Below are 14,619 nucleotides of genomic sequence, written 5' to 3'. Positions count from 1 at the left end.
ACAAGGCAACAAGGGTATAAAGTGTGTTTCATTTTTGAAACAAGCCTGTATTGAAGCCTATGGAGCCCACCTGGCATCATCTGACCCAAGGTGCTGAAAGCAATCAGCGAGGCAGAGTCCACCTGCTTTCCTTTTTGAACTCCCAAAAATACCTTTCCTTATGATATTATTGGCTCTGTAAAACTCCTAAGCACGGGTATAAAAATGTTTTTGAAGTAACAAACATATCTCCGATGAACCCAATCACCAGTAATTGCAACCCTGACAGGGTTGCAGGGTGACTACACCCAATTAAATGGTGCAAGGAAACTTAAACTACTTTGAGAGAATTTCATTAATATTATACTCCCCTTGCATTTCAACCAGGGTCATATTCGTTTTTCTCTTGTTGTTGGTGATTGTTCATCTTCCCATCCACTTTCAAAGTAGCAAAATGTATCATTTGTCCAATAAAGTGATATTCTTGGCACAAAAGAGAGCTGACAGCATGATATGCATGGTCATATATTACAGTATGCATAGCTTTAAAACCTAGACTGGACCGGCTGATCAGACCAGGTCAGACTAGAACTAACCAGTCTGGGTATATTAAGCAACCCAGATTTGAGGAAAACAGAGGTCAACCCGGCCAGAAGGGCGACCTGACCTGACTTGGCCTGACCCATTGGATCAGGTGGTTAACCCGGTCCCTTCAACAAAAATAAATGAAGTGTCGGGGAGAGGACTAGAACCAAGGACCTGAAGTACAAGGAGCTCAGAATCTTCTTTTTGTTACTATAGAACAAATTATATATATATACACCACATGTATGTTATATACTTATATATTCTAATATATTATATAATTATATATAATAAACATATTATACATCATACATATTAATCAAGCTATTAGCTTGCATATCCTTAAAAAAACTTTTAATTGAATCAAAATTTTCTCACTACTTAATATTTGTATGGCTTCAAGTTGTTATTGAGCATAATATCATTATTACTATAAAAATAATATTAAAAAAATAATAAGGTACCAAAATTATCGTCGGTGTTGCTGTTACTTATTTACTATTCAAATTAACTAATAGGGAAGTATGAGTGACACACAAACACACACACATATATCACCAGTTCAACTGCTGTTTGACCCACCAGTCTGACTGACCCAATGGCCTCACCAGCTCAGTCACCCATCCAAGTTTTAAAACCGTGACAGAAGGAATCATCTATGCCAGTATCCTTCACTTATTAGTCAGAGCTCCAGTTTTTGTTTGGGCAGTGCTTAGGGATAAAATGGATTATGCTGGTCACAGTCCATTCTGCACTTAGTGCTGGACAATAGGAGGCAGTGGCAGAACAATGAAATATATCAAGAATTTGGTTTCCACTTGCCTTTTATGGATATGGGGGGAGAGATATATAAGGGTGTTTGACAGGCAGGAGATGCACACACAGAAACTGAAGGATACTGTTATCTTTACTATTTTTTGCTTGGAAGACAGAATTTTTCTCCAGATTTTGTATCTTAGACCCAATTTCTGGATTCTTCTAATTTCTATACAGCCTTACTTTTTGTGCATGGGTTGGCAAAACTTAGGGCCCTTTAGTGCATAATTTTCTTTATTTATCAAGAAGTTAAAAATTACTAGCAAGAGCTGCACTGCAAACAGAACTTAGTGGAGACATACTTCACCGCCAAAATCTGCATGTCCAGGTGTATCAACCATATTTAGCTCATTATCCTTCCATGAAATAGATGTAACCTACAAATATTCAATAGAAAATCCAACACAGTATTAGGGGAAGGAAATAACTGAAAGTGATCAAATCGAACAATAAAATTGGGTTAGATACATAAATCAAGCAACTGGTAAGATCATTAATCAAAGCAAACCCAATCCTTTATATAAACATCAATCAGAAAAATATATTTAAAACAGGCTACACCAAAACAATATTATGCCGTATACAGCAAAAAGCCTGTAACCAGTGCTTAAAGAGATCATATAACCAGATCTTTAAAGCCTAGAATAGCTCATGCATGGGTTAGAATATCTAAAATGAATCAACACTCCCATCCACCTGCATATGGTATGCAGACACTGGTTAGAGGCATTCTCTCTACTCATTCTGTGGTCCACACTACAAGGACAAAGGCCATCCAAAAATGTTCCCGAAATGTTAAAAAAATAAAAAATAAATAAAAAATCTAAAAAAAACTTCTGCATGAATCCCTAAAATTAAATATCATGGATTTTAATTTAAATAGCCATAAACATGATTAGATAAGCATCAACGTTAAGTATAGGCTCAATTCTTTCACAATAGGTCGACTAATTCTGTTCAGATAGGTTGATCGATTCTCAGCCAGTCAACTAGTTCAGTTCAATAGGTTGAACACTGGACCAGTCAATCAACCCGTTGGGAAAATTGCTCCTAACAAGCTTTTTCCAAGCAAGGAATTTGTGCAGGATTTGTTGGGAACTTTGTGAACTTCTCTTTGAAAGCATTTAGGGTTTGGTTTCTACCTGTTAACCATACATTCTCTCTCCTCTACTTTCTCTCCTTCTCCACGCCATTATATGATTTATATTCTTACACTTAATTGGAAAATTTTGCATATATCCTTTGGTTTAGTTTCACACATCTGCGACAAACTGGGGAGAAAACCTGGGGTTTCTAATCCATGTTAGGTGCATAGATATCTAAAAACTTCAAATTTAATAAGTTTGATGACATCATAAGTTTTGGCTTATGGCAAGTCAAGGAGAATGCCCTTTCAACCTAGAAAGGCTTGGTAAAGCATTTATTTGAAAAGAGAAAATGCCAAGTACCATGACTCAAGATGAAAAGGAAAAATTGGATAATCGAGCACTTGTGTCAATTCAATTAAGTTTATCAAATGTAATCCAGCAAGAGGTTCTTCATCACAAGCAAACCCATTCTCAAGAAGCAATTGCTTAAGCTCAGAAGGAACTCCCTTTAATACCCATATTGATGAATTCAATTCAACTGGATCAGTTTGGGTTTGAAGAATTTTGGTATTAGGACAGAAGACGAAGATCAAGTCCTCATATTGTTATGCTCATTGCCACCCTCGTATAAGAATCTTTGTGAAACCCTCTTTTATGGGAGAGATTCTATGAGATTCTATCTCCATAAAGGAAATTTAATCATCCCTATTTTCAAAGAAGTTAATAGGTAGGGATCTAACAGGGGCATCCCGTTATAGTCATGCTACTAAAGGGAGGACAATGGAGAGGGGTTCAAGTTTGAGCAGCAGCAAATCCAAGTCTGGATCAAAGTCTATACAAAGGAATCAGACTTGTAATTACTGGAAGAGGGAAGAGCACATTAAATCGAAATGTTATAAATTAAAGAACAAGTGGAAAAGTATTCAAAAGGGGAAAGAAAAAATGACCTCCAGATGCAAGTAGCAAAAGGAAATTCTTTTCCAAGAATAAAGAATACCTAACTCAGGCTATTGTTACTGTGTCCCACCCACTCTCAAAGGTCAGTTCTAGATGAAGTTTATGTCGATGGGCACCATAGTTGTCAAATCAAGATTCAAATTGTGAATCACAATTCTAATTTTCAAGAATCTAGAATCAAATCGAATTGTAACATTCGACACAAAATCCCAAAATCAATTCTAAATGACATGCATATGTTGATATACAAACAACAAACAAAATAGCAAAATACATTTAAATTTTGACAATAAAAAAATATATATTTCATGCGTCCCTAAGCAAATGAAAAGTACAGGAATAAGACAAGAAATGTTGATTAAAAAAACGAACTTTATGTTGTTTAAGGGAAGGAATCAAGAAATTAAAAAACTGAACTTTTGGTGTTTATCAACAATTAAAAATAATAATATGCCATGCATATTCTTTCTCAAATTAAAAAGTAAAAATAATTAACCTAAAAAATTATAATAATTGAACCAATTAATAAAAAAGCCAACTTTTTTTGAATCTTAAAAACACAACGAAACACGAGTACCACCTAAGCAGATGAGCTTTTCTGCTCCTTCTACTTAATGGCAAAACATTATGCTCCTCAAAAAGTGAAGAATGGTTTTATGAAGGCAATACATGACCTAAAGTAAAAACAAACGCAATTTAACGAAAAAAAGAAAAGAAAATGTTGCTTTTGGGGTTTTAAACTAGTTGGGGCCTGCCAGGATATGATAGGTTCAGAATTTTGTGAATCAATAGATTCAAATCAATTCATTAGGTTTAGGAGGTGAATTGATAGATTCAGTTACAATTCAGTTGATTTAAGATTCTCTAGTAAGATTCAAATTGATTTAGTGTGGAATTGGTACAAATCATATGAATCAATTATGCAAATCACAAGATTCTAACTATGATGGGCACTAAACTTCACACGACACCACTATTCGGAAGGGATAGTTTGGATTTGGATGCAAGCTGGAAGCAAAAGGATTTTGCTAGATGCGAGACGCACTTCGAACCAAAAGAAGAATCCCATCACATTTTTTTTGGATAGCAAAGAAACTTATTAAGGGAAGAAAGAATTACAATCTACCGGAGTCAACAAGCTCTAGTAACTTCAGATAAAAACAAAAAACAAAAAACAAAAACAAAACAAAGGGGGAGAAATTAAAAGACCCAACACAACTAAATCAAAAAGTTGCTTTTCAACCCCTTTCCATCATAATTTTCAGACTAGTTTATGTTAGCTGGATCAGGTTGACCATTTCTCATCTTAGTCTTACCATAATCTAGCCCTAACAGCCCTAAGAGAAGACAATCACAAATCCATCTTATCCATTAGTTTGTAAGCTTCAATACTCTCCTCACTAACCTCCTTAGGAAAGACAGGAAAGGCAAAATACTCTCCCCTTTGAAATCAGCCCTTTTGTTTTAACCCAACCCATCATCCTCAAAACTATGAACACCTAAGAACCTTCTAAAGAGTCACTAAAACATGGAGAAACACCATCCACGAAGCCTAATAAATTGAATTTTTAATAGAAAAAGGAAAAAAAAAAAACATTATTAGAGGAGATAAGAATGAACAAAAAAAAAAGTTATCAGAGGAGATAAGAATGAACATAGAGAAGGATAGAAATCCTCTTAAAATGAAACAAAAACCCAAAAAGCACAATCAAGTTATCAAGTTAATAAAGCATGTCAATCCCACTAGAAATCCAAAAAGGAAATTTGTTATGAATTATGTCTCACATACTAAGGGAAAGCATGAAAGAAATCAAGGTGCAGCAGAGCAGAGGAAAACCGTCGATGGTTTCAAGAAATCCGTCGACGGTTTGGCTAAATTTCAGAATGCTTGCTCTCGGTATTTGAAACCGTCGATGGGGCTCGAAGCAGTCTGCACAGATGTAGTGGCTAAGCACTGAGTAGGAACCTTATAATCAGAGCTCACAACATGCTCTCAAGTGTCAGCTTAACAAAGAATTTTTTATGGGCAGAAGTGATCTCTTTAGTTTGTCATATTATTGATTGTTTCCATGTAAAACTCCTGAAGAGGTATGGTTCAATACTACTGATAGTAGATGATAGGAAATTAGAGCTGAGGGGTCTGGGACCTAATAGCATAGGAAAATGTTCAATATAGAGAATTACTTCATGCCAAAGGAAGAGGAGGAAGAAGTTTGGAGGGAGGGCAAGTAGGCATTCAAGTGATTAAATCAATAGAGATAAAACCCGGCAAGGAACACGTTATTGACACTACTAAAAGTGTCTGTAATTGGTTACGTTCCTTTTATTAATTTCATGATGGCTGAAATTAGTGTTGCTAATTGAGAAGGGGATCAATAGTGATATGAACCAACAAGCTCCGATTGCACAGGATGATCTGCACATGCCAAGCGGACCCATCACAAAAGCTAGAGCCAAGAAGTTGAAGGAGGCTACGCAATGACTAATTGAGAAGTTGCTTGAGCAAGAGTCAATGAGGGCCATGGACACTAAAGAAAAGGACTTTTTTGAAGAGCCTAAGATGGTAAATTTTCTAAAGATGTGTGAAGCTGGAACCTTAAGCCAATAGGGGCGGTGTGGGGAATTTTTAATATTTAAATTAAAGTATGGGCTAAATAGTGGCCCAATTGTGTCAATTAAGCATGACATGTGATTTGCACATGTTTCATTAAATGACATGGCATGTGACTTGCACATGTTTCATTAAATGACATGACATGCTTAAGGTTATGTGGGGCTATTTTGTTGGCTAGATTGATGTCATAGCCTATTTTTATTGGCCGGGCTGATGTCATGGTTTTCTTTTATTTTCTATAAGTAGCCAACTCTCTGTTGTATTGAAAAGGAATATTTTTGGCTGAATACAATTCCAAATGAGGTTTATTTCTCTTCAATTTCTTCATTGAACTTTCACCGAACTTATCAAAGGTGCTACCTTTGTGGCGTTCATCCATTAATTTGATATTCTTGGTTTGTGCTTCACGTCAAACAATAGGTCAAGGATCCACCACCATGTCGAATCTTATTTTGGATTTGGGGTTTTGATAAATCTATTTTGGGGTCTCCGGACATTTATTCTTGGGGTTCCACATCATTTGGTATCAGAGCTTTGGTTCAAATCAGGTTCTATCTATCTTATTTTTCTTGTTTGCTTTTGAAAATTCTTTTATCTTATAATCATTTATCCTTATTTCATATTCTTCTATCATCTGATCTACCTATCTTGTTTTCTTGTTTCTGAAATTTTCCATCTCTTCCTTAATATCATCCATCATCAAGATTGAATCTTTTGTGGCTGGAAATTGCAAGAAACACAGCAAGGCCGATTAGAGCACAAAAAAATAAAAAAATAAAAAAATCCATTTTGTGCATTCAAAAGAGAGAGAGAGAGAGAGAGAAAAGACAGTATTTTGCATTAAAAAAAAAAAAGAGGAGACAGCAGCTTGAAGGTTTGTGCAATTTATGGCTGCACTTAACTTGGATTCTCCTTTGACTTTATCTAAGTCCATTCTAAAATCTATTCGATTTATTATTCTAATTTGTGCTTGAATATATCCTTGGTCGAGTTGGTTATTTTATTCCATTGAATTTCTTCTTATTTCGTTTGTGTCATTATTGTTTTCTTGACTTCTTGTTGTCTTTCCTTTGTTGTTTTGTGTCCTGATTTAGTTGTTCTATTGTTATTTGCATTGATATCTTGTTTCTAATTCATTGATTCAATTGCTGCGTTTGTTGACCTATTGGTTTGTTTGGGATTAGTTTATTAAAAAACTAAAAGAGAAATCCTGAGTGGTAAGAGACACGAGTGTGTGAGCGTATCAAAGGGGAAAAGCCAAAAAAAAAAAAAAAATTGTGTCAAAACACGAGCGTTGAGTGTCATTGTTTGAGGGTAAACACGTAAGGGAGTGAGTGAGGAATTTTTTTCTCTCTAATATCCTTTTTACATGTTTGAAATCATGAGTAAAAAGGCGGTTGGCGCTGAAACTTCAAGCAAAGGTAACAAGAATGAGAACCCTCCACAAGACTCATTCTTCACCTTGCAAGCCTATCAACAGCAGTTTAAAAGACTCAATACGATTTTTGGGGAGTTCAAAGATAGATTGGATAGATAAGACACAACACTTGATGGACTGAGAAGAGGGCAATCCAATGAAAGGCGGCGAAGGCCACATACTCCTCTGATTGCTGAATTTGAACATGATATAGGTAGCAATGAAGCAAGTGATGACGAACATGACAGTATGGACAGATTTGCTTATCGAGGTGCTAGGCAAGAGCGGCAACCTCAATGGGAGCCTAGGGATCGAGATAACATCGATAGAAACATCGGAAGCATCAAAATGAAGATCCCTCCTTTTCAAAGGAAAAATAACCCAGATGTATACCTTAAATGGGAGAGGAAGGTAGAGCTCATTTTTGAGTGTCATAACTATTCCGAAGAAAAGAAGGTGAAATTGGCAGCTGTGGAGTTCACTAACTATGCACCGGTATGGTAGGATCAAATTCTTCTTAGTGGGCGTAGAAATATGGAAAGGCCTATTGAGACGTGGGCTAAAATGAAGGCGGTGATGAGGAAGCGATTTGTACCAAACCAGTACTACTGAGACTTACACCAACATCTTCAAAGCCTTACCCAAGGTACCAAAAGTGTGGGGACTACCACAAGGAGATGGAGATGGCTATGATTCGGGCAAATATTGAAGAAGATAGAGAAGCTACAATGACACGATTCTTATGTGAGTTGAACCGGGAAATTGCTAACATAGTGGAGCTGCAGCACTATGTGGAGTTAAAGGACATGGTCCATATGGCAATGAAAGTGGAGAGGCAACTCAAACACAAGGGTGGAAACAAGCATGCTACAACAGCTTCGGCTTCCCATTCCACATGGAAACCAAATTGGGGGGAAAAAAAAAAGAAAGGGTTGTTTCCAAATCCAAGGGAGAGAAGGAGAAAGGCAAAGACAAAGTGGGCAACCATGAAAAAGGTACAACTTCTTCTCAACCTAGTAGGTATAGAAATACCAAGTGTTTTAGGTGTTAAGGGACTGGTCATATTGCATTACAATGCCCAAATAAAAGAGCAAAGATTATGAGAGATGATGGTACTATTGAGACCGATGATGAAGAGAGTGATCATGAGTCCATGCCTTTACTAGAAGAGCCTAGTGATGTTGAGTATGCTGACCATAGCGAGACATTAGTAACTAGGAGAGCTTTAAACATGCATGTGGTGAAAGATGAAAATGAGGAGCAACGTGAGAATATATTTCATACTCGATGTTACATCCATGATAAGGTGTGTAGCATGATCATCGATGGAGGGAGCTACACTAACGTAACTAGTACCACATTAGTAGAGAAGTTGGGGTTGCAATACATAAAACATCCTAGGCCTTACAAACTTCAGTAGTTCAATGAGTGTGGGGAGGTTAGGGTGAATAAACAAGTGCTTATTGTATTTTCAATTGGAAAATATTTTGATGAGATTCTATGTGATGTGGTTCCTATGCATGCTAGTCACATCTTATTGGGCAGGTCGTGGCAATATGATCGACGTGTCACTCATGATGGGTTCAAGAATAGGTATTCCTTTATAAAAGATGGGAGGAGTGTGACCCTTGTACCATTGACTCCTAAGCAAGTGTATGAAGATCAGGTGACATTGAAAAGAGCAAATGATGAGAAAAACAAAAGAGATACTGAGAATAAAACAAAAGGAGAGACAAAGAGCATTGATAAAAGAGAGAGAAGAGAAAATGAGGGCAAAAGAGGAGCTGAAATTAGGGGGAAAAAAAAAAAAAGTGGTAAAAATGAGGGAAAAACAGCGAGAGAGGAAAAAGTAAGTTTGTATGCAAAAGAACAAAGACCTCTAGTTGTACTCATGTACAAGGAGGCATAGTTGAGCACTAACGAACTCACCTCTTCCTTGCCTAGTGCTGTTGTTTCTTTGCTGCGAGAATACGAGGATGTCTTTCCTGTAAACGTGCCCAATGGTTTGCCACTGATTAGAGGAATTGAGCATCAGATTGACTTCATCCCCGGGGCTACAATTCCCAACCGTCTGGCCCATAGGAGCAGCCCCGAGGAGACTAAGGAACTTCAAAGACAAGTTGAGGAATTGCTAGCCAAGGGGCATGTGAGGGAGAGCATGAGTCCGTGTGCGGTACCTGTGCTATTGGTACCAAAGAAAGATGGATCATGGAAGATGTGCGAGGACTGTAAAGCCATCAATAAAATCACTGTAAAGTATTGACATCATATCCCTAAACTAGATGACATGTTAGATGAACTGCATGGCTCTTGCATCTTTTCTAAAATTGATTTAAAAAGTGGCTACCATCAAATAAGAATGAAACAGGGCGATGAATGGAAAACTGCATTTAAGACAAAGTACGGTTTGTTTGAATGGATGGTTATGTCATTTGGTCTCACCCATGCACCTAGTACTTTCATGCGCTTGATGAATCATGTGTTGCGTGCATTTATAGGCAGATTTGTTGTTGTCTACTTTGACAAAATCCTAGTGTACAGCAAGAATCTTGATGATCACTTGAATCATTTGAAAAGTGTATTGGATGTTCTTAGAAAAGAAAATTTGTTTGCTAACCTAAAAAAATGTAATTTTTGCATGGAAAATGTTATTTTCTTGGGTTATATGGTGAGTGCTAAGGGCGTAGAAGTAGATGAGGAAAAGGTGAAAGCAATAAAAGATTGGCCAACACCTAAATCTGTAACTGATGTACATAATGGGTTGGCTAGTTTTTATAGGCGGTTTGTGAGAGATTTTAGCACCATTGTTGCACCTTTAACTGAAGTGATAAAAAAGAACGTGGGGTTTAAATGGGGTAATGCACAAGAACATGAATTTAAAATGCTCAAAGATAGGTTATGTCCTGCTCCATTGTTGCTTTTACCTGATTTCACAAAAACTTTTGAGATTGAATGTGATGCCTCCGAGATTGGTATTGGAGCTGTTTTGATGCAGGATAAGCATTCCATTGCATATTTTAGTGAAAAGCTCAATGGGGCAACATTGAACTACCCTACATATGATAAAGAACTATATGCCTTGGTGAGGGCATTGGAGACGAGGCAGCACTAACTGTGGCCTAAAGAATTTGTGATCCACTCTGATCATGAATCATTAAAATCGTCACCACGCCAAATGGTTAGAGTTCATCGAAACCTTCCCATATGTCATTCAGTACAAGCAGGGGAAAGAGAATGTAGTGGCTAATGCGCTTTCTCACAAATATGCCTTAATTACTACACTTAGCACTAAGCTATTGGGTTTTGAGTACATAAAGGCTTTATATGCTAAAGATTCTGATTTTGCTAATGTGTATGAGGCATGTGATAAAGTTGCTTTTCCAAAATTCTATAGGCATGAGGGATATTTGTTTAGGGAGAATAGACTATGTGTGCCTAACTGCTCCTTAAGAGAATTGTTTGTGCGAGAGTCACATAGCGAAGGTCTGATGGGACATTTTGGGGTACAAAAGACTGTATATATTCTGCACGAACACTTCTTTTGGCCACATATGCGTAGAGATGCAAAAAGAGAGTGTGTTCTAGATGCATTTCATGTAAACAAACTAAATCTAAGGTCTTACCTCATGGTCTTTATACTCCTTTGCCTGTACCTAGTGAACCTTGGGTAGACATTTCAATGGATTTCATATTAGGCTTGCCTAGGTCCAAAGGGAGTATGGACTCTATATTTGTGGTGGTTGATAGATTTTCTAAAATAGCACATTTTATTCCTTGCCATAAAACTGATGATGCCACAAATATAGCCAATTTATTCTTTAGGGGCATTGTGCGCATGGCATTCCTAGGACAATTGTGAGTGATAGGGATGTTAAATTCCTTAGCTACTTTTGGAAGGTTTTGTGGGGAAAGTTAGGAACTAAGCTATTGTTTTCTACTAGTTGTCATCCTTAAACTGATGGTCAAACCGAAGTAGTTAATCAGACTTTAACTACCTTATTGCATGCGGTCATTCAAAGGAATTAAAATCATGGGAAGAATGTATACCACTTGTTGAGTTTGCTTATAATAGAACTGTGCATGCTTCTACTAATTTTTCTCCATTTGAAATTGTTTATGGTTTTAATCCTTTGACTCCATTGGATTTAATGCCGCCACCTGTGAATGAGATAGCTAGCTTAGACGGACGACACAAGGCTGACTTGGTGAAAAGGATCCATGAACAAGCACGGCAGCACACCGAAAAGAAGAACCGACAATATTCATCTCAAGCCAATAAGGGGCGCAAGTTCATTACTTTTGAACCGGGAGATTGGGTATGGGTGCATATGAGAAAAGAGAGGTTTCCTACTAAAAGAAAAACAAAGCTACACCCGAGGGGTGATGGACCTCTTCAAGTGCTAGAAAAGATCAACGACAATGCATACAAGTTGGATCTACTGGATGAGTATAAGGTCGATGCAACTTTCAACGTTTCTGATTTATCCCCTTTTGATGTGGGTGATGATTCAAGGACAAATCCTTTTGAGGAGAAAGGGAATTATATGAACCAACAAGCTCCAATTGCACAGGATGATCTACACATGCCAAGCGGACCCATCACAAAAGCTAGAGCCAAAAAAGTCAAGGAAGCTACGCAAGGACTAATTGAGAAGTTGTTTGAGCAAGAGTCAATAAGGGTCATGGACACTAAAGAAAAGGACTTTTTTGAAAAGCCTCAGATGGTAAATTATCTAAAGACATGTGAAGCTGGAACCTTAAGCCAATAGGGGTTGTTAGGGAAATTTTTATTGTTTTAATTAAAGTATGGGCTAAATAGTGGGTCAATTGTGTCAATTAAGCATGGCATGTGACTTGCACACATTTCATTAAATGACATGACATGCTTAAGGTTATGTGAGATTATTTTATTGGTCAGATTGATATCATAGCCTATTTTTATTGGCCGGACTAATGTCATAGGTTTCTTTCATTTTCTATAAGTAGCCAACTCTTTGTTGTATTGGAAAGGAATATTTTTGGGCTGAATACAATTCCAAGTGAGGCTTATTTCTCTTCAAGTTCTTCTTTGAACTTTCACCGAACTTATCAAAGGTGCTACTTTTGTGGCCTTCATCCATTAATTTGATATTCTTGGTTTGTACTTCACGTCAAGCAATAGGTCAAGGATCCACTACCATGTCGAATCTTATTTTGGGTTTGGGGTTTTGATAAATCTGATTTGGGGTCTCCGGACGTTCATTCTTGGGTTCCACATCAAATAGTCTATTATTATTGTTGCTGTTGTTATTATTATCATTATTAATAAAAAAATAGAATGCATATTCTTAAGTCATGCCTGTATAGTGAAGGTATCTAGCTTGTGATGTACCAATCCAAGTCACCCAAGTTCATAAGCAAGATGTTATTTTTGATGAGCCAATCACGGTTTATCCAAGGAAGGAACCATGTGCTCCTGATATTACAGTAAGGGGCATATCTGGGAGCAAGTAGACCATTGGTTATTAGTCCAAAACTTAAGAAGGATGATTCCCTCACTCAATCTTTATCAGCTCATTGGCCTAATGTTTTGTTGATGTTTGTGCAAAGGAAAAGTAGTATAGTATTGCTAAGTTAGCAAGAAGAGATGGATTATACCAACACAAAAAGCTTGGGTATGAAGGTTTTGTTGACTATACATTGACAGTTGCATAGGACATGAGTGAGCCTTCCAAGTATTCTAAAGCTGTTTTTTTTCTTTTTGAGGGGATCACTAAGATTGGTAGTTAGTTGCTATGCAGGAAAAGACTAGGTCTTTTCATGAGAATCAAACTTAGGAGCTAGTGGGAACTGCCTAAAAGAAAGAGAACTGGAGGTTGACAAGCAGTAATTGGCCAGGGGCTACAGTCAGGTGAACGTAAATATTTCAAAGATCTCTAGTAGAGAAACACACTTCAATTCGTTTCTTGCTTCCATTTTTTTCAATGCAAAATTTGGAGCTCAACAAGGTGTTTTTTTTTTTTTTTTTTTTTTCTGAGATAACAAAAAATATATTAACAGCAAAACGAAGTACAATGAGAGGAGGACAAGATATCCTCCTCAGAAACAAAAAGAAAAGTTACAATCAATTACAAACGAGTTGGCCTCCAATCCCTTTCCAGGCCAGGCTGCGACATCGCGGAAAAGCCCTAAATGGAAGAGCACAAAAAGGAGGCTACAAACACAACTCTATCTCATAACAAAAAAGAGAAGGTCCTGCAATCCTTCAAGGTGGGCACAACCTTAAAGCACAAGGAGACGAAAAATATTTAAGTCACAACAGTAAAAATGAGTATATACATGTACAATTTGGAAAAACAGTGAACCTTGGAGGCAATGGTGATGCCGCGCTCACGCTCGAGGCTGATGGAGTCCATGGCGCGTTCGTGAGGGATATCAGCGCCGCACTGCCGGAGAAGGCGGTCCATGAGGGTGGTTTTGCCGTGGTCGACGTGTGCGATCACGGCCACATTCCGGAGCCGAGCGGGGTCCAGGGAGCTGCCAGGAGCTGCAGCGGCAACGGCTGTGGAAGGGGCGGAGGAGAAGACGCGTGGGAGAAGGTGGGCGGCGCGTGGTGTGGGGTAGGGCTTGAGAGAGGGCCATGAAGATGAGGGCGACAGGGATTTTCTGGTGGCGGAGTATAAAGAGCGAAGCAGAGGACCTGCCATTTCCAATCTTGGAAATGGCTACAGAAGGGGGTGTGGGGTTGTCTGGTTTTGCAGTTTTTGGCGTCAGTGGTTTCTTGGTAAGGGTTTAAGCATTTGGCTGCGGATTATAAACTGTTGGAAGTGTAGGCCTGGACAAAAAATGCCGCTACATTTAGCAGCCGTCTTAACAACCCTTCTTTTTTGGGTTTAAGGATCTTAAAAATTAATTAATAATTACCATGCATGCGCAGTTACAATGCGCACTTAATGGGACACAATAAGAGTTAAGGGTGTAAAAAAAAAAAAATAGAACTAAAATGCAAAATCAAATCGAAAAATCAATTAATTATTTTCTTGATTTGGTTTTCTTGAAAATGCATCATATATAATATTATATAAAATGATGATACTTGAAATTTTAAGAAAAAAGTTGTTGTATTTATCTAATGTTTACTTGAATGTTAAATTTATATGTTGATTATTATGAAAGAAAAATAT

At 37.5% G+C, this 14,619-nt stretch overlaps 1 protein-coding gene across 1 annotated transcript in view; it reads right to left on the bottom strand.

Annotated features, from left to right (window-relative positions):
• The window catches only part of LOC131149100 (uncharacterized), a 51,656-nt gene extending 37,374 nt beyond the window's left edge, over positions 1-14,282 (bottom strand). The window contains exons 1-2 of the mRNA XM_058099189.1: positions 13,801-14,282; positions 1,683-1,757 (exon numbers count right to left, since the gene is read on the bottom strand). Of these exons, the coding sequence (XP_057955172.1) occupies positions 1,683-1,757; positions 13,801-14,142 (417 nt within the window). The 5' untranslated portion in view covers positions 14,143-14,282. The remainder of the gene's footprint in view (positions 1-1,682; positions 1,758-13,800) is intronic.
• Between the last annotated feature and the right edge of the window lie 337 nt (positions 14,283-14,619).

The sequence above is a fragment of the Malania oleifera genome, chromosome 2 (assembly GCF_029873635.1).
Source record: "Malania oleifera isolate guangnan ecotype guangnan chromosome 2, ASM2987363v1, whole genome shotgun sequence".
Lineage (NCBI taxonomy): Eukaryota > Viridiplantae > Streptophyta > Magnoliopsida > Santalales > Ximeniaceae > Malania > Malania oleifera.
This window is presented reverse-complemented; position numbering and strand designations above follow the sequence as displayed.